The sequence below is a fragment of the Coregonus lavaretus genome (genome assembly GCF_964263955.1).
Source record: "Coregonus lavaretus genome assembly, chromosome: 32".
NCBI lineage: Eukaryota > Metazoa > Chordata > Actinopteri > Salmoniformes > Salmonidae > Coregonus > Coregonus lavaretus.
In genome coordinates, this window is record NC_140019.1 from 21,825,216 (window position 1) to 21,851,079 (window position 25,864).

At 42.8% G+C, this 25,864-nt stretch overlaps 1 protein-coding gene across 1 annotated transcript in view; it reads right to left on the bottom strand.

Moving 5' to 3' along the window:
* Nucleotides 1–516: 516 nt before the first annotated feature.
* Nucleotides 517–25,864, bottom strand: part of LOC311107464 (platelet-derived growth factor C-like) — an 80,716-nt gene continuing 55,368 nt past the window's right edge. The window contains exons 3-7 of the mRNA XM_084149959.1: nt 22,709–22,886; nt 4,147–4,348; nt 3,675–3,892; nt 2,330–3,256; nt 517–752 (exon numbers count right to left, since the gene is read on the bottom strand). Of these exons, the coding sequence (XP_084006085.1) occupies nt 3,143–3,256; nt 3,675–3,892; nt 4,147–4,348; nt 22,709–22,886 (712 nt within the window). The 3' untranslated portion in view covers nt 517–752; nt 2,330–3,142. The remainder of the gene's footprint in view (nt 753–2,329; nt 3,257–3,674; nt 3,893–4,146; nt 4,349–22,708; nt 22,887–25,864) is intronic.

A 25,864-nucleotide genomic window follows, 5' to 3' on the forward strand; every position in this document is an offset into this window, starting at 1 on the left:
TATTTTCCAACCTCATTAATTGAGGGACATGAGTAGGGTTCCTAGATGACTGGTGCATAAAACAGCTATTTACACAGATATCTGACAGTGGTGTGTTTTTCACATTGACAGAACCGACTGTTGATGAATGCATAGGGCTCTATTCAGTCTGTATCGCTGAAGCGTTACAGATTGCACGATAGAAATGGAAAGGTAATTTCTGATTGAGCCAACAATTTCTGATTTAGCCTACTGTGAAGGCAGTCTTGGCTAACGCGGGAATATTGCAGTTACATTTAAATTATGCTGTAACGCTGAACTTCCACAATACGGATCGAATTGAGCCCTTAGTCACGAAAGTCATTTCACTGTTTTACCTCCTATGATACTTTGTCCATGAAGTGTGTAAGGTATATACAGTACATGCCTATGACCATCATCTTATTGTGTTAGACGACTTTGATGTGTAGCCATCTGCCACCAAATGTAATTTCCTCAGTCAATATTCCCTAATGATACCAATCAGACCATTCCAATAACAATGAAAAACAGAAGCTTTATCTTGTGAGACCAAATGAAAGTCCTTATATTGCAGGGGGCTACGTCAAAATACAAGTACCTATCTCCAGTAATAAATTGACTGATTTATTTCTACTGTCAGATACAACAACATACATCCTAAAAGGTAATGTTAAATACTTTGGTAGAGAAGAGAACACACCCATATTTGACCTGGCACAGACATACACTACCAGTCAAATGTTTGGACACACCTACTCATTCAAGGGTTTTTCTTTTCTTTTTACTATTTTCTACATTGTAGAATAATAGTGAAGACATCAAAACTATGAAATAACACATATGGAATCATGTAGTAACCAAAAAAGTTATAAACAAATCAAAATATATTTTATATATTTGAGATTCTTCAAACAGCCACCCTTTGCCTCGATGACAGCTTTGCACACTCTTGGTAAATTCTCTCAACCAGCTTCATGAGGTAGTCACCTGGAATGCATTTCAATTAACAGGTGTGCCTTCTTAAAAGTTAATTTGTGGAATTTCTTTCCTTCTTAATGCATTTGAGCCAATCAGTTGTGGTAGGGGGGGGGGGGGGGGGTATACAGAAGATAGCCCTATTTGGTAAATGACCAAGTCCATATTATGGCAAGAACCGCTCAAATAAGCAAACTGACATGAAGGTCAGTCAATACGGAACATTTCAAGAACTTTGACATTTTCTTCAAGTGCAGTCGCAAAAACCATCAAGCACTATATGATGAAACTGGCTCCCATGAAGACCGCCACAGGAATGGAAGACCCAGCGTTGCCTCTGCTGCAGAGGATAAGTTCATTGGAGTTACCAGCCTCAGAAATTGCAGCCCAAATAAATGCATCACAGAGTTCAAGTAACAGACACATCTCAACATCAACTGTTCGGAGGAGACTGTGTGAATCAGGCCTTCATGGTCGAATTGCTGCAAAGAAACCACTACTAAAGGACACCAATAAGAAGAAGAGACCTGCTTGGCCCAAGAAACACGAGCAATGGACAATAGACCGGTGGAAATGTGTCCTTTGGTCTGGAGTCCAAATTGAAGATTATTGGTTCCAACCGCCATGGCTTTGTGAGACACGGTGTGGGTGAATGTATGATCTCCGCATGTGTAGTTCCCACCGTAAAGCATGGTGGAGGAGGTGTTATGGTGTGGGGGTGCTTTGATGGTGACACTGTCTGTGATTTATTTAGAATTCAAGGCACACTTAACCAGCATGGCTACCACAGCATTCTGCAGCGATACGTCATCCCATCTGGTTTGGGCTTAGTGGGACTATTATTTGTTTTTCAACAGGACAATGACCCAACACACCTCCAGGCTGTGTAAGGGCTATTTTACCAAGAAGGAGAGTGATGACCTGGCCTGCATCCGATGACCTGGCCTCCACAATCCCCCGACCTCTACCCAATTGAGATGGTTTGGGATGATCCGGATGGCAGAGTGAAGAAAAAGCAGCCAACAAGTGCTCAGCATATGTGGGAACTCCTTCAAGACTGTTGGAAAAGCATTCCAGGTGAAGCTGGTTGAGAGAATGCCAAGAGTGTGCAAAGCTGTCATCAAGGCAAAGGGTGGCTATTTGAAGAATCTCAAATATAAAAAATATATTTTTATTTGTTTAACACTTTTTTGGCTACTACATGATTCCATATGTGTTTTTCATAGTTTTAATGTCTTCACTATTATTTTACAATGTAAAATAATAGCAAAAATAAAGAAAAACCCTTGAATGAGTAGGTGTGTCCAAACTTTTGACTGGTACTGTAGAAATGAATAATATTGAAGAAGAACACTCAACTACTGTACAAATGAATAAGAAACTACAATTTCAGCATACAAAAAAGCATATTGGGCATTAAATTCCCTTTGAACAAATAAATATCTAATATCCACGAATCTACTATTCCACGAACTAATTGGGGTTATATGAAGTTCTAAAGCAAGCAGATTTTTACACCTTTGCTGAGACGGTATGTATCAAAACAATACCCACTTGGTCTAAGTGTGCAACTATCTCCTCATTGAATACAGTATCTTTGGTAGAAAAATATGACAGTACAGAAGAACCATGAAAATGAAATATTTACACATAATACAGTTTGCACCAGTATGACAGTTCAACATTATTACCACTATTTCAAGCCAGAGATCTAATCGGTGGGAAAACTGGGAAAAGAAGTCAGGAATCACTGATAAACAGTGATCCTTTATGGGATTATAAAGTAGCAAAGGGATTGGCCTGAAGGCAGCTCACTTATATACAGAAAAGTACTTGAATGAAGAGGAGCCCAATTTCTCAGATACTCTCTGGCCACGTGTTGAATTTTAACAAGACCCCTTAAAGGATTTCGCACAAAAAAAAAGGGAGAGAGAGCCTTCAGAGATTAAAGAATGATTAAGATTGGTCCATCATTCCAGTGCAGTCTATCCATCTCCTGTCTGTTCAATGCACTCAGGTCCTCCACAGCGGCCAGATCCATCCACAAATGAAGTAGTTCCAGTCAGTTAACGAGAGGACAACGGGGATTGGCTGGGAGACGCTGAAAGACGCGTGCAGTTTCAAGTGTCTCCTGGGATGCCGGTGGCTCCAGTACACAGGTTTGAGATCAGTCCCAGTCGTCTTTGCACACACAGGCACACTCCTCGTGGTGTTCCAGGGGCACGTCGGTCATGGACTTCTGCAGGCCTCGGCCCCCGCTTCGGTGCTTCAGCAGGAGAACCTACAGAGGGCGGCGAACCAGAGAGCAGATTGAGAGTTGCCCTCCACCAAAAACAACATCAAACACATTTACACATCAAATGCTTCAATTAGCTACATAGCAGAAATGTCTCCGTGATAGGCTACATTAGTTATACATCAATGACATATTTCAAACACCAAATAACAGGATGGAATTTAGCTTGGGTTCATTATGCTGATCTTTCTAAAAAATTATTAACTTTTTGGATAAGTAGCACATAAATGTTACCAGGTAGGTACTTTTAAGGACCCTTGTCTAGAAATGCAAACTTCCCAACAATTCCAGGTTCTCCAGAAATCCTGGTTGGAAGATTCCAGGATTCCCAGTGTATTCCCTCCTGATTCCAGGAATATTCAAACCTCTGAACTTTGTAACGCTACCCATGCCAAACTTTTACCTCATGGTACTTGTTGACGACCCGGGTGGGCACACACTGGCAGTCGAAGCAGCGGTGCGAGCAGCAGGCACAGTTACCCCCGCAGCGCTTCACCAGGAGGCAGCTAGGCCAGAAGATGGCGTCCGTCCTCTTGAGCTCCTCCCTCAGGGAGACGGAGAAGTTGCGCGGCGTGCAGCTGTACAGTCTCACCTCTTCTCTCAACAGGTTGAGATCCACCCCTGTTCAAGAAATAGTTTAAGCTCATCACGTCAGCCTAACATTATTAAATACATTTTACTCAGTTCCAAAGAAGGGGCATCAATTGCTAAGCTGAGGTTAAATTGCCATTTTCAAAAATGGTAGAACTTTAAACTTTTTCAAGACAGTTTTATGCTGAACTGCAGCTGTATATCTGTTTTTCCCTCCATATCAACATGACAGACTTTTCTTCCACTGCAATTCCTGTCACTACAACCCCAGCTGTTAGCCGTACCTCTGGATTTCTTGTTGTGGAGGAATGACTTTCCCAGGATATGCCAAGAGGGCTTGTACAGGTCTTCCATGTCCCGCTGCCATCTATCGGGATCCAGGTACTTCATGACCTCCTCCACGGTGCTGAGGCCAGCCACGGCATCAGACAATGCATCTGCGCTCTGCAGAGATGGAGCTGGAGTTACCTCGGGCTTCAATACACTCTAAAGAAAACCGGCACAAGGGAAGACGGGGGAAAAAGTTGTTAGACTTCAGCCTCATGGTCTTAACTGAATTAAGCATAATTGAATAGATTATTTTAGAGAGCCCGATACAATAACTGCATTGAATCAGAGGTTTAAACTGAATTATACAGGTATTACAGGCAAACCCCCTGAAAAGTAACATAAGCTTTACATAATGAGTGATTGTGCTACAGTGCATTAGAAAACCGAACATCAAAGCTCCATTCATTTTGGTGTCTACATAGATTCCACAGCTCTTCACTTAGATAGATTTCCATCCAGAAATAACTTCAGTCAGTAGCAACAAGGTTTAAGCTGAGACTCCTTTCTGTTACGATGAGGGGCAGTATTGTATTTTATTTAAATCTGCCTAAGACCCGGAATGGTGCAGTAGATCGATACCTGGGGTATTGGTATCACCACATGACCAGGGTCAATAGAGCTCTGTTCAAAAGTAATGCACTATATAGGGAATAGGGTGTCATAGCCATAGTCTCTGCTCACTCTGTCTGAAAAGTCAGCTTGCTAGTAGCTTTATGTGGCGATACCGACCTAATACTGTGTGATTGACAAGTTGAGCACTGATAATATTGACACTTCAGCACTGAAAGTGTAACTTTATTTGGTACATTAACTCCTAATGGGATCAAACTCCCTATATTGTCACAGTGTATCAAAAGCTTTGACAATACACATTTGTAATATGTTACTTATAATCCTATGTGAAATGTCTAATGCCTACATGACAAACAGTCAATAGAAAGAAATATTGAGCTGAGTCATAAAAGGAGAAACAGGGATTTGATTTGATGAGGAAAATACAGTTCAGCTCAGACAGAGTAAAGAGATACGGAATGAATCAGCGAAAATCACCCGCTATTGGATTGGCATTGTCACACTGAATGGCAACGATACAGGAATGTCTGTTCTGATTTACTGACAACATAATACCATGTAATACATTCTGATGTTACAGTCAGCACTCCCTTTGGTGCTGCCACTGCATGATACGATTAGAGAGGAAGGCTACAGAGTTTAGCAACATGGCTGAGGCAGAGGTCGGAAAATGTTGTTTATGTAAATGATTTTATGCCGAGTGGGTTAGTGCTCTTTGATATCTTTGGTGCCTTGTATGAACAACTTCACATTGAATTTGAACATCTGGAAATTTACTGTGAATGGCCGCCTCTTAGGCAAATGGACAAAGTCAAATGTGACAGGAATATTGATCCAAATGCACTGGTCATGCAGTTCGATCAATAAGACAATAATTATCCTAACAACCAAGAAGAACATCAAGAGCATGACAGAATGGTATCGGGAGGTCATGCAAGGCAAAACATCATGGCATTGCTTTTCTATGAGAAAGAACAGTGGAGATTTTTGCTCGCTATTTGAATCCTGTTACTGTTGCCTGGTCTTGGCAGTTGGTATGAGTGTGGAATGGAAACCATTAACAGCTTGTGAATGTCGACGGTGCTACACTCCTCCAATTAACGGCACTCCGTAGGCATGGCCTCGTAAGTGGCAGCCAAACACTCCTTCAGAGACAAATGAAATGCAGTGAATAAAGCTTTGGGAAGGAGCTGAGAGGCCTGACTAAAGGCATTGGGGAACAAAGCACTTAAAAGGGCCACAGTTACTTTTGACTGGCATGAATTCTCTGAAATCGTTAAACTGGTATCGAGAATCTGGTCGTCGGGTATCTTTAGTTTTTCCTCAGATGTTTGAAGTGTTCAGGTGTAGCAGAAGCTGTCATCTATTATGGGATGGTAGATAGGGCAGCAAAGAAGGTTCTTTCCAAATATAAATGTGGTGAAACTTATCAGTGATGGAACAATGCCCAGATCGGCTCAAAGGTGAAAGTCTGAAGAAGTTTTTTGAGTGATAGTGTTCGTAATTGAATGACCAGCACTATCCATCTGTTTCCTATATTTGTAACTAACTGCACCACCACAAAACACAATTGTATTTGTATTAAAAAGCAAAACAACCTAAATAAATGTGATGAACTGAGTCAGACTACTTTTGTGCTTTCAGCCAATTATTTGCACGGTTATCAAAATTTGCAAGTCATCAACTTGACTCCCTTTGACATAGCTAAGCTATGACCTCTCCTTAGCAACCCTGCAAATATTTTGCCTCATAACTGCAGTTAACATGTTCACATTCTAACTCTTTTCTTGTGTTGCCTGATACTTAGTATTGTATCTTAGCCACAACTTCGTCGGGTAACAATTAATCTCAAGAGGTATAAAACCCAGACACAGAATAGCATCTATTGTATTCTGCAGCTATCGCTAAAAGGTGTTTCAAATTGGTTGCAGGCTGTGTCCATCTTTTAGAAACTAGCTTAGCAGGCAGACGAGGGACAGCAACTCCTCCCAGAAACGACAGAGGAGTGGATAGTGTGTAGAGTGAGGAGTGAGCTGAACTAGACATCTGAGCTATGTGGTGTGCATGCACATGTATTATGTCAGGAGGCACTGAAGAATGTCTGACAAGACTTTATGAATACAGGACAATGTATCCATCAAAATCCTTGAAGCGCAATCTCATTGAGCAAATGAGATTGTGTGTATATATATATCATAAATGTGTGTGTGTATATATATATATATATATATATATATATATATATATATATATATATATATATATATATATATATATATATATAGTTACAGAATATTACATACATACACTACATGACCAAAAGTATGTGGACACCTGCTCGTCGAACATCTCATTCCAAAATCATGGGCATTAATATGGAGTTGGTCCCCCCTTTGCTGCTATAACAGCCTCCACTCTTGTGGGAAGGCTTTTCATTAGATGTTGGAACATTGCTGCGGGGACTCGCTTCCATTCAGCCACAAGAGCATTAGTGATGTCGGGCATTGATGTTGGGCGATTAGGCCTGGCTCGCAGTCGGCGTTCCAATTCCTCCTAAAGGTGTTCGATGTGATTGAGGTCAGGGCTCTGTGAAGGCCAGTCAAGTTCTTCCACACCGATCTCGACAAACCATTTCTGTACCTTGCTTTGTGCACGGTGGCATTGTCATGCTGAAACAGGAAAGGGCCTTCCCCAAACTATTGCCACACAGTTGGAAGCACAGAATCGTCTAGAATGTCATTGTATGCTGTAGCGTTAAGATTTCCCTTCACTGGAACTAAACCATTATTCCTCCTCCACCAAACTTTACAGTTGGCACTATGCATTCGGGCAGGTTGCGTTCTCCTGGCATCCACCAAACCCAGATTCGTCCGTCGGACTGCCAGATGGTGAAGCGTGATTCATTACTCCAGAGAACGCATTTCCACTGCTCCAGAGTCCAATGGTGGCGAGCTTTACACCACTCCAGCCGACGCTTGGCATTGCACATGGTGATCTTAGGCTTGTGTACGGCTGCTCGGCCATGGAAACCCATTTCATGAAGCTCCCGATGAACAGTTATTGTGCTGACGTTGCTTCCAGAGGCAGTTTGGAACTCGGTAGTGAGTGTTGCAAACATGGACAGATGATTTTTACACGCTATGCTATGAGCTTGTGTGGCCTACCACTTCGCGGCTGAGCTGTTGTTGCTCCTAGACGTTTCCACTTCACAATAACAGCACTTACAGTTGACCGGGGCAGCTCTAGCAGAGCAGACATTTGACGAACTGACTTGTTGGAAAGGTGGCTCTTCAGTAAGGCCATTCTACTGCCAATGTTTGTCTATGGAGATCGATGTTATTCATGGTTATGGCTGAAATAGCCGAATCCACTTATTTGAAGGGGTGTCCACATACTTTTTTTATATATAGTGTATTACATACACTCACCGGACAGTTTATTAGGTACACCCATCTATAGTAGTACCGGGTCGTACCCCCCTTTTCCTCCAGCCTGAATTCTTCAGGGCATTCTACAAGGTGTCGGAAACGTTCCAAAAGGGATGTTGCTCCATGCTGAGGCGATGGCATCACGCAGCTGCTGCAGACTGGACAGAGGTACATTCATGCTGTGAACATGTTTTGTACACTCAGTGTATACCTGACATGGTCCCTGTGTGTGAGGTGCATACTTTGGTTTCAAAGTAGATTTGTTTAAGAAACACTCTGGGTGACCCTGATTTAGCCCACTGCAGTAAAAGTTACCTTTCTGTGCCATCGACCACACTGCAATTGAGGTTGGTATAAAAATAGGTTCTTAGTCTCTTGTGACCCTGCATGGCATTGCCAGTCATATCCTTTCACTAGTCTCTCTCTCTCAATGGCTTTATTGGCATGGGAAACACATGATTACTTTGCCAAAGCAAGTGAAATAGATAAACAAAAGTGAAATAAACAATAAAAAATTAACAGTAAACACTCACAAAAGTTCCAAAGGAATAGAGACATTTCAAATGTCATATTATGTCTATATACAGTGTTGTAGCGATGTGCAAATAGTTAAAGGACAAAAGGGAAAATAAATAAACATAAACATGGGTTGTATTTACAATGGTGTTTGTTCTTCACTGGTTGCGCTTTTCTTGTGGCAACAGGTCACACATCTTACTGCTGTGATGGCACACTGTGGTATTTCACCCAATAGATATGGTAGTTTATCAAAATGTGATTTGTTTTCAAATTCTTTATGGGTCTGTGTAATCTGAGGGAAATATGTGTCTCTAATATGGTCATACATTTGGCAGGAGGTTAGGAAGTGCACTCAGTTTCCACCTCATTTTGTGGGCAGTGTGCACATAGCCTGTCTTCTCTTGAGAGCCAGGTCTGCCTAGGGCGGCCTCTCTCAATAGCAAGGCAATGCTCACTGAGTCTGTACATAGTCAAAGCTTTCCTTAATTTTGGTTCAGTCAGTTTGGTCAGGTATTCTGCCACTGTGTACTCTCTGTTTAGGGCCAAATAGCATTCTAGTTTGCTCAGTTTTTTTGTTAATTCTTTCCAATCTGTCAAGTAATTATCTTTTTGTTTTCTCATGATTTGGTTGGGTCCAATTGTGTTGCTGTCCTGGGGCTCTGTGGGGTCGCTCTCTCTCTCTCTCAAATGGAATTTCATGAGCACTCGTTGTCTCACAGTAAGTGTGAAGGCACAATGGACCTCAGTCCTGTAAAGAACAGGCCAACTTACTGGAGGTATAGTGTGAAAAATGGATCACCCTGACGCTGACATTTAGGGAGACAATGGTATTTCAGTTTGTTTTCCTTTTTTTTCTCCCCATTCAGAGATCCTCTTTCCTCCAAGCCATGCTATGTTTTAACAGCCTCTTCGCCGGTCCCTTTAGCTTTTCCAAAATCTCTTCCTGTGAATTACAGACCGGGTCTTATTTTTTCCCCTTTCCATGGAAGTGGTAAAGAGAAATTATTGTTTGTTTAAATACAAACTCAACTGCTGCCCACACGGCCTGAGGTTCCAGTAGCGCTGGTTTACCACAGGGAAAAAGTGCTGCTGTACAGTGGGGCCTTCCAGCGCCCGAGGAATGCTCAGAGAGAAGCCAGGCCAAGCTACCCTTTCCTCTCGTGATTTCCGCCAGTAAACACTCGGCTGCCCCGATTCTTAACATGAATGACAGGCTGCCTTGTTCTTGCTCTGTCAATCTATCAATACTCTCAAATATCAAATATGTGTGTACGGATAGATGGATGGACAGATGGATGTTGGCATTATTTAGGTATGTATATACAGTATGTACAGTGCCTTCAGAAAGTATTCATACCCCTTGACTGATTCCACATTTTGTTGTGTTACAACCTGAATTCAAAATGTATTAATGAGAAATATCTAATTTACATACAGTGGGGAAAAAAAGTATTTAGTCAGCCACCAATTGTGCAAGTTCTCCCACTTAAAAAGATGAGAGAGGCCTGTAATTTTCATCATAGGTACACGTCAACTATGACAGACAAATTGAGAAAAGAAAATCCAGAAAATCACATTGTTGGATTTTTAATGAATTTATTTGCAAATTATGGTGGAAAATAAGTATTTGGTCACCTACAAACAAGCAAGATTTCTGGCTCTCACAGACCTGTAACTTCTTCTTTAAGAGGCTCCTCTGTCCTCCACTCGTTACCTGTATTAATGGCACATGTTTGAACTTGTTATCAGTATAAAAGACACCTGTCCACAACCTCAAACAGTCACACTCCAAACTCCACTATGGCCAAGACCAAAGAGCTGTCAAAGGACACCAGAAACAAAATTGTAGACCTGCACCAGGCTGGGAAGACTGAATCTGCAATAGGTAAGCAGCTTGGTTTGAAGAAATCAACTGTGGGAGCAATTATTAGGAAATGGAAGACATACAAGACCACTGATAATCTCCCTCGATCTGGGGCTCCACGCAAAATCTCACCCCGTGGGGTCAAAATGATCACAAGAACGGTGAGCAAAAATCCCAGAACCACACGGGGGGACCTAGTGAATGACCTGCAGAGAGCTGGGACCAAAGTAACAAAGCCTACCATCAGTAACACACTACGCCGCCAGGGACTCAAATCCTGCAGTGCCAGATGTGTCCCCCTGCTTAAGCCAGTACATGTCCAGGCCCGTCTGAAGTTTGCTAGAGTGCATTTGGATGATCCAGAAGAGGATTGGGAGAATGTCATATGGTCAGATGAAACCAAAATATAACTTTTTGGTAAAAACTCAACTCGTTGTGTTTGGAGGACAAAGAATGCTGAGTTGCATCCAAAGAACACCATACCTACTGTGAAGCATGGGGGTGGAAACATCATGCTTTGGGGCTGTTTTTCTGCAAAGGGACCAGGACGACTGATCCGTGTAAAGGAAAGAATGAATGGGGCCATGTATTGTGAGATTTTGAGTGAAAACCTCCTTCCATCAGCAAGGGCATTGAAGATGAAACGTGGCTGGGTCTTTCAGCATGACAATGATCCCAAACACACCGCCTGGGCAACAAAGGAGTGGCTTCGTAAGAAGCATTTCAAGGTCCTGGAGTGGCCTAGCCAGTCTCCAGATTTCAACCCCATAGAAAATCTTTGGAGGGAGTTGAAAGTCTGTGTTGCCCAGCGACACCCCCAAAACATCACTGCTCTAGAGGAGATCTGCATGGAGGAATGGGCCAAAATACCAGCAACAGTGTGTGAAAACCTTGTGAAGACTTACAGAAAACGTTTGACCTGTGTCATTGCCAACAAAGGGTATATAACAAAGTATTGAGAAACGTTTGTTATTGACCAAATACTTATTTTCCACCATAATTTGCAAATAAATTCATTAAAAAAAAGTTTTTTTTTTCTCATTTTGTCTGTCATAGTTGACGTGTACCTATGATGAAAATTACAGGCCTCTCATCTTTTTAAGTGGGATAACTTGCACAATTGGTGGCTGACTAAATACTTTTTTTCCCCACTGTAGGTATTCACACCCCTGAGTCAATACATGTTAGAATCACCTTTGGTAGCGATTACAGCTGTACGTTTTTCTGGGTAAGTCTCTAAGAGCTTTGCACACCTGGATTGTACAATATTAGCCAATTATTCTTTAAACAATTCTTCAAGCTCTGTTAAATTGGTTGCTGATCATTGCTAGACAACCATTTTCAAGTCTTGCCATAGATTTTCAAGCAGATGTACACTACCGGTCAAAAGTTTTAGAACACCTACTCATTCGAGGGTTTTTCTTTATTTTTACTATTTTCTACATTGTAGAATAATAGTGAAGACATCAAAACAATGAAATAGCCACCCTTTGCCTTGATGACAGCTTTGCACACTCTTGGCATTCTCTCAACCAGCTTCATGAGGTAGTCACCTGGAATGTACTTCAATTAACAGGTGTTAACTGACATCAAGGTCAGTCAATACGGAAAATGTTCAAGAACTTTGAAAGTTTCTTCAAGTGCAGTCGCAAAAACCATCAAGCGCTATGATGAAACTGGCTCTCATGAGGACCGCCACAGGAATGGAAGACCCAGAGTTACCTCTGCTGCAGAAGATAAGTTCATTAAAGTTACCAGCCTCAGAAAATGCAGCCCAAATAAACTGTTCAGAGGTGACTGTGTGAATCAGGCCTTCATGGTCGAATTGCTGCAAAGAAAACACTACTAAAGGACACCAATAAGAAGAAGAGACTTTCTTGGGCCAAGAAACACGAGCAATGGACATTAGACCGGTAGAAATGTGTCCTTTGGTCTGGAGTCAAAATTGGACATTTTTGGTTCCAACCGCCGTGTCTTTGTGAGACGCGGTGTGGGTAAACGGATGATCTCCACATGTGTATTTCCCACCGTAAAGCATGGAGGAGGAGGTGTTATGGTGTGGGGGTGCTTTGCTGGTGACACTGTCTGTGATTTATTTAGAATTCTATGCACACATAACCAGCATGGCTACCACAGCATTCTGCAGCGATACGCCATCCCATCTGGTTTGGGCTTAGTGGGACTATCATTTTGTTTTTCAACAGGACAATGACCCAACACACTTCCAGGCTGTGTAAGGGCTATTTTACCAAGAAGGAGAGGGATGGAGTGCTGCATCAGATGACCTGGCCTCCACAATCCCCTGACCTCAACCAAATTGAGATGGTTTGGGATGAGTCGGACCGCAGAGTGAAGGAAAAGCAGCCAACAAGTGCTCAGCATATGTGTACTCCTTCAAGACTGTTGGAAAAGCATTCCAGGTGAAGCTGGTTGAGAGAATGCCAAGAGTGTGCAAAGCTGTCATCAAGGCAAAGGGTGGCTATTTGAAGAATCTCAATAATAAAATATATGTTTTATTTGTTTAACACTTTTTTGGTTACTACATGATTCCATATGTGTTATTTCATAGTTTTGATTTCTTCACTAATATTCTACAATGTACAAAATAGTAAAAATAAAGAAAAACCCTTGAATGAGTAGGTGTTCTAAATCTTTTGACCGGTAGTGTAAGTCAAAACTATAACTCCGCCACTCAGGAACATTCACTGTCTTCTTGGTAAGCAACTGCAGTGTACATTTGGCCTTGTGTTTACAGTTATTGTCCTGCTGAAAGGTGAATTAATCTCCCAGTGTCCTGTGGAAAGCAGACTAAACCAGGTTTTCCTCTAGGATTTTGCCTGTGCTTAGCTCTTAGTTTATTTTTTATCCTGAAAAACTCCCCAGTCCTTAACGATTACAAACATACCCATAACATCATGCAGCCACCACTATGCTTGGAAATATGGAGAGTGGTACTCAGTAATGTGTTGTAATGGATTTGCCCCAAACATAACACTTTGTATCCAGGACAAAAAGTTAATTGCTTTGCCACAAGTCAAGGGGTGTGAATACTTTCTGAAGGCATTGTATGTATGCATGCAGGTTCAATTTACATTACATATGTATCTGTCCGGCACGCTGTACATATCTTCCTACTATATATTCAGTTTATAAACCAAGTGTTAACACCCTCTATCCCAAGCTGCTGTTCAAACAAATGCAAATCTGAAAGTGCTTCCCAGAAATCTGCAGTTGATTCAATCCCAGTCTAGTGTAAAGAATTCAAATCCCAAACAATCACCTGAAAAACCTCCACACTCAGCAGTTGCACCCTGAAGATATGTTTTTTTCTGTCAGCCAGAGGATGCATTACAGAGATCTGTATCCTATCTAAACGGCTTCATCACAGTCTACAGCACTTATGATGTACTACCACAGATCCCCAAATCATCAACAACAGAAAGCAACAGTGAAAACAGCATGGTGGCAGAATTGTAGGTTCCAATACTCTCCCCCTATTGGACATTATAAGTAGCCCCTCACGATCCAGCCACACCTCTTGATGTGCACTGTACGCCAGGAGACTAAGCTTCCCTTCCACTAGAATAACAGAACAGTTCTACCACAGAGCAAAAACAAATGGACAAATTGTAGACCTTAGGAGAGATCAACATTGCTTTTGGGAATCACTGTTTAAGAGGCAAAAATCCTACAGCAAACTGGATTCTTACAAGGTTATGGATTCAGAGGTTTGGAGTGCCAGTGTAGTAAATGGTTTAAGGTATTTAATAAGGTAATTCGTATTTACTCATTCTAATTAGGATTGATGAACACTACAGCAAAGTTAACCTAGGGTTCAGAAGAGTGGCTGCTGCTTTAGCTAATAAAATACTAGATCTCAGATCCTTGTTTGATTCACTGTAGGTTAACGTTCAGATGATCTGTGGTTTGTGAATAAAACTAGAGTAGAAGTAAGCTCTCCTCATCTTTTGTACCCTCATGACTTTCACATACATAAATAAATGTATTCATTCCCCATCTTAGAAGTTGTGCAGTGCTTGGATGGGAGACTAAGCAAAGCAAGTTGATGGGCCGTGGATTTGGTGGAGGATCTATTCTCTATGGATTGACAGGAGTCACTGGGGACATTGTTCTGTAAAAAGGTGCTTTCAAATCAGTAAAGTCCTTATTCTCTGTAAATCTATCTGCTTTATAAGTATCTCTCCTGATATTCGTCTTGAAGATAAAGGAGAGAAACGATACAAAAATCAAGTCCCATCTGGTCTTTCAGACAACATGGTGCTATATGGCAGGATGATTAAACACCAAAGCTTCTCGTTCTTTTTAGCATGAACTGAAAAAGACGAACAATACCTTTGTTCCACGGGAGACAATGAAACTCATTTAGCAGAGATTGAAAGGTCCGGGCATGCACAAATGCTTTAGTAAACACCTCGAGGAAATAAATAATGTTCTGAGCAGGGTATCACACATCAAAGAGAAACATACCTATTAAATCATTTCTGGAGGATATGCATCAGAAATTACCTTCCAGTAATCATTGACGTGTAAAGTGAGATGGGATATTGGAACGGAAAGCACCGCAGCACACAGCCACTTGTCAATGCCACAAACGTTTTTCAATGCCCAAAATTACGTAGTATCATCAAAGGTCCACTCTCAAAAAAACCTTGTGAGATTTATGATACGAGGGATCATAATGTTCTCCAAGGCATTGAGTATGTTCACATGCACAATAATAATTCGATATTAAACTGAATATGACAGTAGGCCGAGTATGGCAATAGTCATGTAAACACCTTACTCTGCTTATCTTAATCGGCGTAAGGTCAAAATCGAAGTAAGCATACACCGATTAAAACACATGGTTTTCTGAGCGATCTTTCAAATTATTAGGACATGTAAAAACCTTAAATCAGCGTTCCAGCAGTATATTTGATCTGCACGTGTGCTAGTACCAGCTGAGCGAGTCTCCTTCTTTAGCGCGAGTGAAGTGTGTTAGGAACAACTGAATGTATGCTTCTTAGAAGTAGTTTTAACATACAAACTTTATATGTCCGAAATAACATGTTCACTGTGGTAGAACGTTTATTTTGATTGCCGATTTTCTGCATTTATCAGAGTGCCATCAGGTAGCCTGATTTCAGATGTGTCCATGTAAACAGGATTAGGGAAATCGTTCTTCTTGCAAAGCATGTAAACGTTTTAATCAAACTATTATATTAATGTGACTATCTACAATAATCACATTATTGAGTGCATGTAACCGTACTCAGTGATAGGAAAACATATTTGATGAATGGCGCCGGAGAAGATGGCTGCCGTTTTACAGCCCGCTAACCAATTGTACTATTATGTGTGTTTTTTTGCGTTATTTGTAATTTATTCTATACATAATGTTTCTGCCACCGTCTCTAATGACCAAAAAGAGCTTCTGGATATCAGGACAGCGATTACTCACCTCGTATTGGACTAAGATTTTTTCTTTAACGAGTGGGACGCAAAGGATATCCTACAGACACCCGACAAGGCCTAAATCCCCGTCATTCGCATGAGAAAGAGACAGAGATATCGTGGACATAGGTCGGCGTGCCTTGTAAGGATCCTCTTCCATCAATCCTATTAGCCAATGTTCAATCAGATTAAGGTTATCCTACCAACGGGCCATTAAAAACTGTAATATCTTATGTTTCACCGAGTCGTGGCTGAACGACGACATGGACAAAATACAGCTGGCGGGATATACGCTACATCGGCAGGATAGAACGGCTGACTCCGGTAAGACAAAGGGTGGCGGTCTGTGTATATTTGTAAACAACAGCTGGTGCATAAAATCTAATACAAAGGAAGTCTCAAGGTTTTGCTCGCCTGAGGTAGAGTATCTCATGATAAGCTGTAGACCATACTATTTACCAAAATAGTTTTCATCTATATTTTTCGTAGCTGTCTATTTACCACCACAAACTGATGCTGGCACTAAGATTGCACTCAATGAGCTGTATAAGGCCATAAGTAAACAGGAAAACACTCATCCAGAGGCAGCGCTCCTAGTGGCCGGGGACTTTAATGCAGGGAAACTTAAATCCGTTCTACCTAATTTCTAGCAGCATGTTAAATGTGCAACCAGAGGGAAAAAAAACTCTAGACCACCTTTACTCCACACACAGAGACGCGTACAAAGCTCTCCCTCGCCCTCCATTTGGCAAATCTGACCATAACTCTATCCTCCTGATTCCTGCTTATAAGCACAAACTAAAGCAGGAAGCACCAGTGACTCGGTTAATAAGGAAGTGGTCAGATGACGCAGATGCTAAGCTACAGGACTGTTTTGCTAGCACAGACTGGAATATGTTCCGGGATTCTTCCGATATCATTGAGGAGTACACCACATCATTCACTGGCTTCATCAATAAGTGTATCGTTGACATCGTCCCCACAGTGACAGTACGTACATACCCCACCAGAAGCCATGGATTACAGGCAAAATCTGCACTGAGCTAAAGGGTAGAGCTGCCGCTTTCAAGGAGCGGGACTCTAACCCGGACGCTTATAAGAAATCCCACTATGCCCTCCGACGAACCATCAAACAGGCAAAGAGTCAACACAGGACTAAGATTGAATTGTAGTACACCGGCTCCGACACCCGTCGGATGTCGCAGGCCTTGAAAACGATTACAGACTACAAAAGGGAAGCACAGCCATGAGCTGCCCAGTGACACAAGCCTACCAGACGAGCTAAATCACTTCTATGCTCGCTTCGAGGCAAGCAACACTGAAGCATGCATGAGAGCATCAGCTGTTCTGGATGACTATGTGATCACACTCTCCATAGCCCATGTGAGTAAGACTTTTAAGCAGGTCAACATTCACAAGGCCGCAGGGCCAGACGGATTACCAGGACGTGTACTCCGAGCATTCGCTGACCAACTGGCAAGTGTCTTCACTGACATTTTCAACATGTCCCTGACTGAGTCTGTAATACCAACATGTTTAAAGCAGACTACCATAGTCCCTGTGCCCAAGAACACTAAGATAACCTGCCTAAATTACTACCGACCCATAGCACTCACGTCTGTAGCCATGAAGTGATTTGAAAGGCTGGTCATGGCTCACATCAACACCATTATCCCAGAAACCCTAGACCCACTCAAATTTGCATACCGCCCCAACAGATCCATAGATGATGCAAATCTCTATTGCACTCCACACTGCCCTTTCCCACGCTGAACCTCAACACGGGGGCCCCTCAGGGGTGCGTGCTCAGTCCCCCCCTGTACTCCCTGTTCACACATGACTGCATGGCCAGGCACGACTCCAACACCATCATTAAGTTTGCCGACGACACAACAGTGGTAGGCCTGATCACAGACAACGATGAGACAGCCTATTGGGAGGAGGTCAGAGACCTGGCCGTGTGGTGCCAGGATAACAACCTCTCCCTCAATGTGATCAAGACAAAGGAGATGATTGTGGACTACAGGAAAAAAAAGAGGACTGAGCACGCCCCCATTCTCGTCGATGGGGCTGTAGTGGAACAGGTTGAGAGCTTCAAGTTCCTTGGTGTCCACATCATCAACAAACTATCATGGTCCAAACACACCAAGACAGTCGTGAAGAGGGCACGACAAAGCCTATTCCCCCTCAGGAGACTGAAAAGATTTGGCATGGGTCCTCAGATCCTCAAAAAGTTCTACAGCTGCACCAATCAAGAGCATCCTGACTGGTTGCATCACCGCCTGGTATGGCAACTGCTCGGCCTCCGACCGCAAGGCACTACAGAGGGTAGTGCGTACGGCCCAGTACATCACTGGGGCCAAGCTTCCCGCCATCCAGGACCAGGCGGTGTCAGAGGAAGGCCCTAACAATTATCAAAGACTCCAGCCACCCTAGTCATAGAATGTTCTCTCTGCTACCGCACGGCAAGCGGTACCGGAGCGCCAAGTCTAGGTCCAAAAGGCTTCTTAACAGCTTCTACCCCCAAGCCATAAGACTCCTGAACAGCTAATCATGGCTACCCGGACTATTTGCATTGCCCCCAACCCCAACCCCCTCTTTTATGCTGCTGCTACTCTGATTATTATTTATGCATAGTCACTTTAACTCTACCCACATGTACATATTATCTCAATTAGCTCGACTAACCGGTTCCCCCGCACATTGACTCTGTACCGGTACCGCCTGTATATAGCCTCCCTACTGTTATTTTATTTTACTGCTGCTCTTTACTTTTGTATTTTCTTAAAAACTGCATTGTTGGTTAAGGGCTTGTAAGTAAGCATTTCACTAATGTCTACACCTGTTGTATTTGGCGCATGTGGCAAATACAATTTGATTTGATTTGATTTTATATTTGGTCAAGGGAGGGAGCATGGCTAGCAAAGGGTCTCAAGTCACTGGATAGGATGTTTTTTGTCTAGATCTGCATGACTTCTGAAAAGTTATAATCTAATGACACTTTGGGTCATTGAACAATCCAAATGGATCACCTTTAAACTGGAACATGGCTGAAGTTGGTGACATCAGTTTTAGTCACATTCACACAGGCCTCTACACTCTTGGGAAAAAAGGTGCTATCTAGAACCTAAAAGGGTTCATCCTTGAACAAAAAAGGACTCTCTTATGGTGACAGCCGAATAACCCTTTTGGAAACCTTTTTTCTAAGAGCGTATGTGCAAACGTAGGGTTAACTATGATCGGCCCAGCATACTATTAGTCTTGACAGATATCATTAAAGCTTAATGAACACAAACTGCTTCCTCTGTGCTGTCTCCTACTGCAGAAAATGGGTTACAAGTAATTACACAACCAAATGAATGTCAATTATTATAATGTTTAGGGCAAATTGCATGAAAGGCACTTAGTATTAAGGTCAGGTCAGGCCTTTGTTTATGTGTATGTATGTGTGGGTGGGTCCCTTCAGTTTAGCATTGAGGCCTGCAGATTTCATCTAATGAATAAAGCTGGTTGTATACACTATACGGTGTAGAATAAGGACTCAGCTCCACATTAGATCACCTTTATGGTATGAAAGTATATGGCACATTTTAAGTAGAATTTTGGGTGAAAAGAGAGTCATGGCTCACATTAATAGAAGAAGGACAACATGTTAGGCAGCTGTATTGAGATTCTGAAAAAGTATCAGAAACCTGAAAAGAGTCAGAAAGTACAGTAAATGCATTTGTATAAAGAAACACATGGAAGTGTCAGCTCATCTACCAAAGAGAGCAGAGTCAATATAACCAAGTGAAAGAATGTGGTAATTATAAACCAAAAGAAAACTGCGAAAGCGAATGAAATAAAAAATAAACTGTCTCGTTCTCCGAAAAAAGGGAAAAGGTAAAACAGACATAAAGAAGCACCGTCGCTGACCTCCTTTTCCCATTTGTGCTTGTCAGGAACATAAATGATTTCTCTGTGCTGCAGGCCATTACGGATTAATGAAGGGAAGAGCTGTTTACTTAGAGTGAGGCGCACACAACTGCAACATGACAGGTTAAAACATGGCAGTCTTCACTTCAGTTTATCTCTGGGTCTTTGTAAGTGAAATGTGTGGGTATGAAGGGGCCTCTATGTGTGTGGTCTGGGATGAGGAGAGAGAAGGAGAGAGAAGGAGGGGAGGGGGAGGTTGGGGAGAAGGGGAGAGAGGGGGGGGGTCAGGAAAGGGTAAAAAGGTGAGAGAGGGTTTAGAGAGAGAAAGAGGAGAGGCGAATAGGATGCCTGTGTGTGTGTAGGATGTAAACAGACAGACAGGGTAATGTGATCTTGCATGATCTAAATTGGGACTATTCACACACATCCTGCCAATAGAGCCTGACTGAATCGTGAGAGAAAGGATGGAAGAAACTGAGAAAAAGAGAGACAGAATGAGAGAGCCATGTAAAAACCTGTTATTTCAGACACAAGCCCAGAGCTAATAGTTGGCCTCTTCCATCTCTTAATCAATTTTTTATTTCAAATCAAATTGTATTTGTCACATGCACCGAATTCAACAGGTGTAGAGTTTACTGTGAAATGCTTACTTACGAGCCCTTTCCCAACAAAGCAGAGTAAAAGTGCAAGAATGTAAGTATATATCTATTTGCGAGAAGAAAAAAAACATATGGGGGATTGGAAGGGATGCAAACAATTACATTGATGGAAGTTACAACCTATCTGCAATATTAAAGCTGATCTACCCCCTAAAAAAAAAAATATATATATATATATAGAAGAAAACAAAAAAAATGTCAGTGCAAATAAATTAACATAAAATAATAAAGGGCTCAATGCAAATAGTCCCTGTAGCCATTTGATTAACTGTTCAGCAGTCTTATGGTCCCAGACTTGGTGCTCCAGTACCACTTGCTGTGCGGTAGCAGAGAGAACAGTCTATGACTTGGGTGGCTGGAGTCTTTGACAATTTTGAAGGACTTCCTCTGAAACCGCATGGTATAGAGGTCCTGGATGGCAGGGAGCTCGGCCCCAGTGATGTACTGGGCCGTACGCACTTCCCTCTGTAGCGCCTTGCGGTCGGATGCCAAGCAGTTTCTATACCAAGCGGTGATGCAGCCAGTCAAGATGCTCTCAATGGTGCAGCTGTATAACTTTTTGAGGATCTGAGGCCCATGCCAAATCTGTTGTCGTGCCCTCTTCATACTGTGTTGGTGTGTTTGGACCATGATAGATCCTTAGTGATGTGGACACAGAGGAACTTGAAGCTCTCGACCCGGTCCACTAAAGCCCTGTCGATGTGAATAGGGGCTTGTTCGGCCCTCCGTTTCCTGTAGTCAACGATCAGCTCCTTTGTCTTGCTGACGCTGAGGGAGAGGTTTGTTTTTCCTAGCACCACACTGCCATGTCTCTGTCCTCCTCCCTATAGGCTGTCTCATCATCGTACTGTCGTCACCAAACTTAATTATGGAGTTGGAGTTGTGCGTGGCCACGCAGTTGTGGGTGAATAGGGAGTACAGGAGGGACCTAAGCACACACCCCTGAGGGACCCCCATGTTGAGGGTCAGCGTGGCGGATGTGATGTTGCCTACCCTCACCACCTGGGGGTGGCCCGTCAGGAAGTCCAGGATCCAGTTGCAGAGGGAGGTGTTTTATCCCAGGGTCCTTAGCTTAGTGATGAGCTTGGAGGGCACTATGGTGTTGAACGCTGAGCTGTAGTCAATGAACAGCAGTGTGGAGTGCAATAGAGATTGTGTCATCTGTGGATCTGTTGGGGCGGTATGCAAATTGGAGTGGGTCCAGGGTGTCTGGGATGATGGTGTTGATGTGAGCCATGACCAGCCTTTCAAAGCATTTCATGGCTATAGAGGTGAGTGCTATTTAGTGATAGTAATTTAGACAGGCTACCTTGGCCTCCTTGGGCACAGTGACTACGGTAGTATTACAGACTGGGTCAGGGAGAGGTTGAAAATATCAGTGAAGACAATTTGCCAGCTGGTCAGCTCCTGCTCGGAGTACGCATCCTGGTAATCTGTCTTGTGAATGTTAACCTGTTTAAAGGTCTTGCTCACATTGTCTACGGAGAGCGTGATCACATAGTTGTCCTGAACAGTTGGTGCTCTCATGCATGGTTCAGTGTTGTTTTTCCTCGAAGCGAGCATAGAAGGTACTTAGCTCGTCTGGTAGGCTCGCGTCACTGGGCAGCTCGAGGCTGGGTTTTCCTTTGTAATCCGTGTTAGTTTGCAAGCCTCGCCACATCCGACGAGCATCAGAGCTGGTGTAGTAGGATTCGATTTGGGTCCTGTATTGACGCTTTGCCTGTTTGATGGTTAAATCGGAGGGCGTAGCGCCATTCTTCATCAGTCGAAGGAGAATAATTAGACGTGGAATGAATCCAACCAGAGTCAGCAGGCTATGCTGTGCCTGAGAGCCTAGACACCGTCTGGGCTGAGCGCAATCTCAAGCTCACCCAACTCTATTAACACTCCAGCACATTGCCTCTTATCAAAACCTTGTCTGATTGGATCACAGGTGCATCAAATGTCCATACAGTCACGACTTCTATTACAACAGCACTTAGCTATAAACACTGGTCAAAACAAATACGTCGAGAGAGGTTTGCACATACAGAACAACATAATAGGTAATTACGTAAGGGAGTGTTTTTGTGTTGTTTGTGTGCTCAGAGGAAAGGTGGCTTACCATGGGGAGCAGGGAGTAGTGAATGCTGAAGCCGGGCTCGGAGGGGAAGTACTCATCTGAGATAAATCTCACCCGGATCTGACCGCCTTTGGATGTGTGGCTGGCGGGTACCTGGGACCCGCACCAGCGGCCCAGGATGGTGTTCTCAGATGGCTCCTCGATCTCCACAAAATCATACCTGGAAAAAGGCCACAGAGAGAGAGAGGGGGGGATAGAGAGAGGGGGATAGAGAGAGAGCGAGAGGGGAGATAGAGGGGGGGAGGGAGTGAGAAAGAGAGCTTTGGCTCAATGTGTGTGGCCCCTGAATTCACATTGCCATTGGAGACAGGACATAAAGTTGGCGTGCATTGAAAGCGAGCACTTAATGCATATACTGTACATTACACACCAAACTGGGTGCTGGCACATTTATATATCCTCTGAGACACTGAATTGGTGTGGAAATCTAGATGGTTCCTTCTCTCAATCTGGGTCCTTACCTATGTAGCACGATGCTATTTCATAAATTGCCTGTGATTGCTTATTGTGAGGTCTGCTTTGTCCCTCTGGAGCCCTAATACACCCCCACTGAGCTGTAGCTGCCCTACACAGCCCCCTCCTGTCTTCCATTTCCCTTCCCCTCTCTGAGGAGAAAGGGCTATGCTATCACTAAATGTTTTCTAACGGTGGGGCCTAATGCTCTAAGTGTCTCCGCCGGGAGCGATGGGCAGCTTCATAATTTAGAGTCGATATTAAATGAAGACAACATAAGCTGAGCATTGCTTGTGCAATCGTTCAGCGAGCAACCTCAAGTGGGTTAGGAGGGAGAGTATTAGCAGTCCTCGCCTCTGGTTAGCGATAATGGGTCAGACGCAAACCCTGGGACAAGTCTATTGGGCTAACGCTAAACGCTGTAAGCAAATACATCTTTTGTTGAGCTTTGTATTTACTTTTTAATTAAACCTGTGCTCATTAGCGATTGCATAGCGCTCCAATCACAACGATGCCTCTTGGCTCCTCAAATAAGAGTTACTTTGCCCGTGCCCCATAAACAAAATCTGATAGATGTTTACAAAGTCGTATTACAGATGATTAAAATAAAATCATCTGTACTTTATTTATATTATTATTATATTTGGGATTACATGATCACTTTGAGGAATTGAGTAGAAGGAAAACAATCAGGAGAAATGTGCATCTGTGATTGTGTTTTGTAATAATGTAATAATATAATAATGTATTCCGGCCTAATAGGTTTTGTTGCTCGATTTTGTTTACCGTGGGTATTCAGAATTCTATTTCTGCTTTGGACGTCGTTGACTCGTCACTGGTATTAATGGAAATTACTTGAGTAACTAATTCACATCGTAACTCTATTGATTAATTTGTTTCAGAAATGTGGTCAATTAGCATTCTAGAGTGGAGAGAGGGGACAGACAACCTTGTTTTAACACTCTCTGAATACGGCAGAGTTCCAGAAAACCTTTAATCCAAATTTGAAAGAGTCGTTCCAGGGTAGTGGGTCTTGTTATTTAGTGGAACCAATGATCCACATTCAATAAACCCTTGTTTCACAGTCCACAGTCAAGTCTGGTACTAATAACTCAAGCGTTGTTGACAGGCACACTTACCTTTCATTCAGCACTGCCAATAGAGATATTTGGTTACCGAGGACATTGTCTACATTTTCCGGGTCCCTGACAGTTTCAGTTTGAGCTGGTTTCTATAAAAACATAGGAGACACGCATACAACTAAAAAGGGATTTGCTCTGATGTTAAATAAACCTTGACGGTCAAATTTCCTGACATGGTTGCCTTTGATTTGGGAAAGGTCACGCAGGAGGAAGGCAGGGGGCTCAATGGAGTTCAGAGGGAGAGGTAAGGTGGAAACGTTTTCTTTATACACATGCAATAGTTAACGTGCAGAATGTTATCAATATACTGTAAGACCCCGTTCAAATATTCATTTTATTCGGTGCCTACAGTGCCATCAGTATTCATACCCCTTGACTTATTCCACATTATGTTGTGTTACAGCCTGAATTCATACAGAAATATCTAATTTACATAAGTATTCACACCCCTGAGTCAATACTTTGTGTAAAAGCATCTTTGGCGGCGATTACAACGTTGAGTCGTCTTGGGTATGTCTGTATCAGCTTTGCACATCTGGATTTGGGGATTTTCTCACATTCTTCCTTGCAGATTTTCTGTTCCTTGTAGATCTCTGTTAAGTTAGTTTCATTGGGATTCAAGTCTGGGCTTTGGCTGGGCCACTCAAGGACTTTCACATTCTTGTTCTGAAGCTATTCCAGTATTGCTTTGGCTGTATGCTTGGGGTCATTGTCCTGTTGGAACGTAAATCTTCGCCCTAGTCTAAGGTCATTTGCACTCTGAAGCAGGTTCTCATCAATGATTTGCCTGTATTTGGTTCCATTCATTGCTCCCTCTATCCTTACCAGTCTCCCAGTCCCTGCAGCTGAAAAGCATCGCTATAGCAGTATGCTGCCACCATCATGCTTCACGGTAGGGATCGTGTTAGACGGGTGATGAGCTGTGCCTGGTTTTCTCCAAACTTAGCTTTTTGCATTCAGGCCTAAGAGTTACAGTTTTGTCTCATCAGATCACAGAATATTTTGTCTTATGATCTCAGGTCTTTCATGTGCCTTTTTGCAAACTCCAGGCATGCTGTCATGGGCCTTTTTCTCAGGAATGGCTTCTATCTGGCCACCCTCCCATAAAGCCCAGATTGGTGAAGCGCTGTAGAGACTGTTGTCCTACTGGCAGGTTCTCCCATCTCAGCCAAGGAACCCTGTAGTTCTGTTAGAGTGGTCATTGGGTTCTTGGTCACCTCCCTGACCTGTCCTTCTTGCCCGGTTGCTCAGTTTGGTCAGATGGCCAGCTCTAGGCAGAGTCTGGGTAGTTCCATATTTTTTCAATTTCTCAATGATGGAGACCACTTTTCTCTTGTAAACGTCCAACACTCTAGAAATTCCCCAGATATATGCCTCATCACAATTCTATCTCGGAGATCTACGGACAGTTCCTTGGACTTCATGTTATAGTTTCTACTCTGACATGCACTGTCAACTGTGGGACCTTCTATAGACAGGTGTGTTTCTTTCTAAATCATGTCCAAACAATTGAATTGGCCACAGGTGGACTCCAATCAAGTTG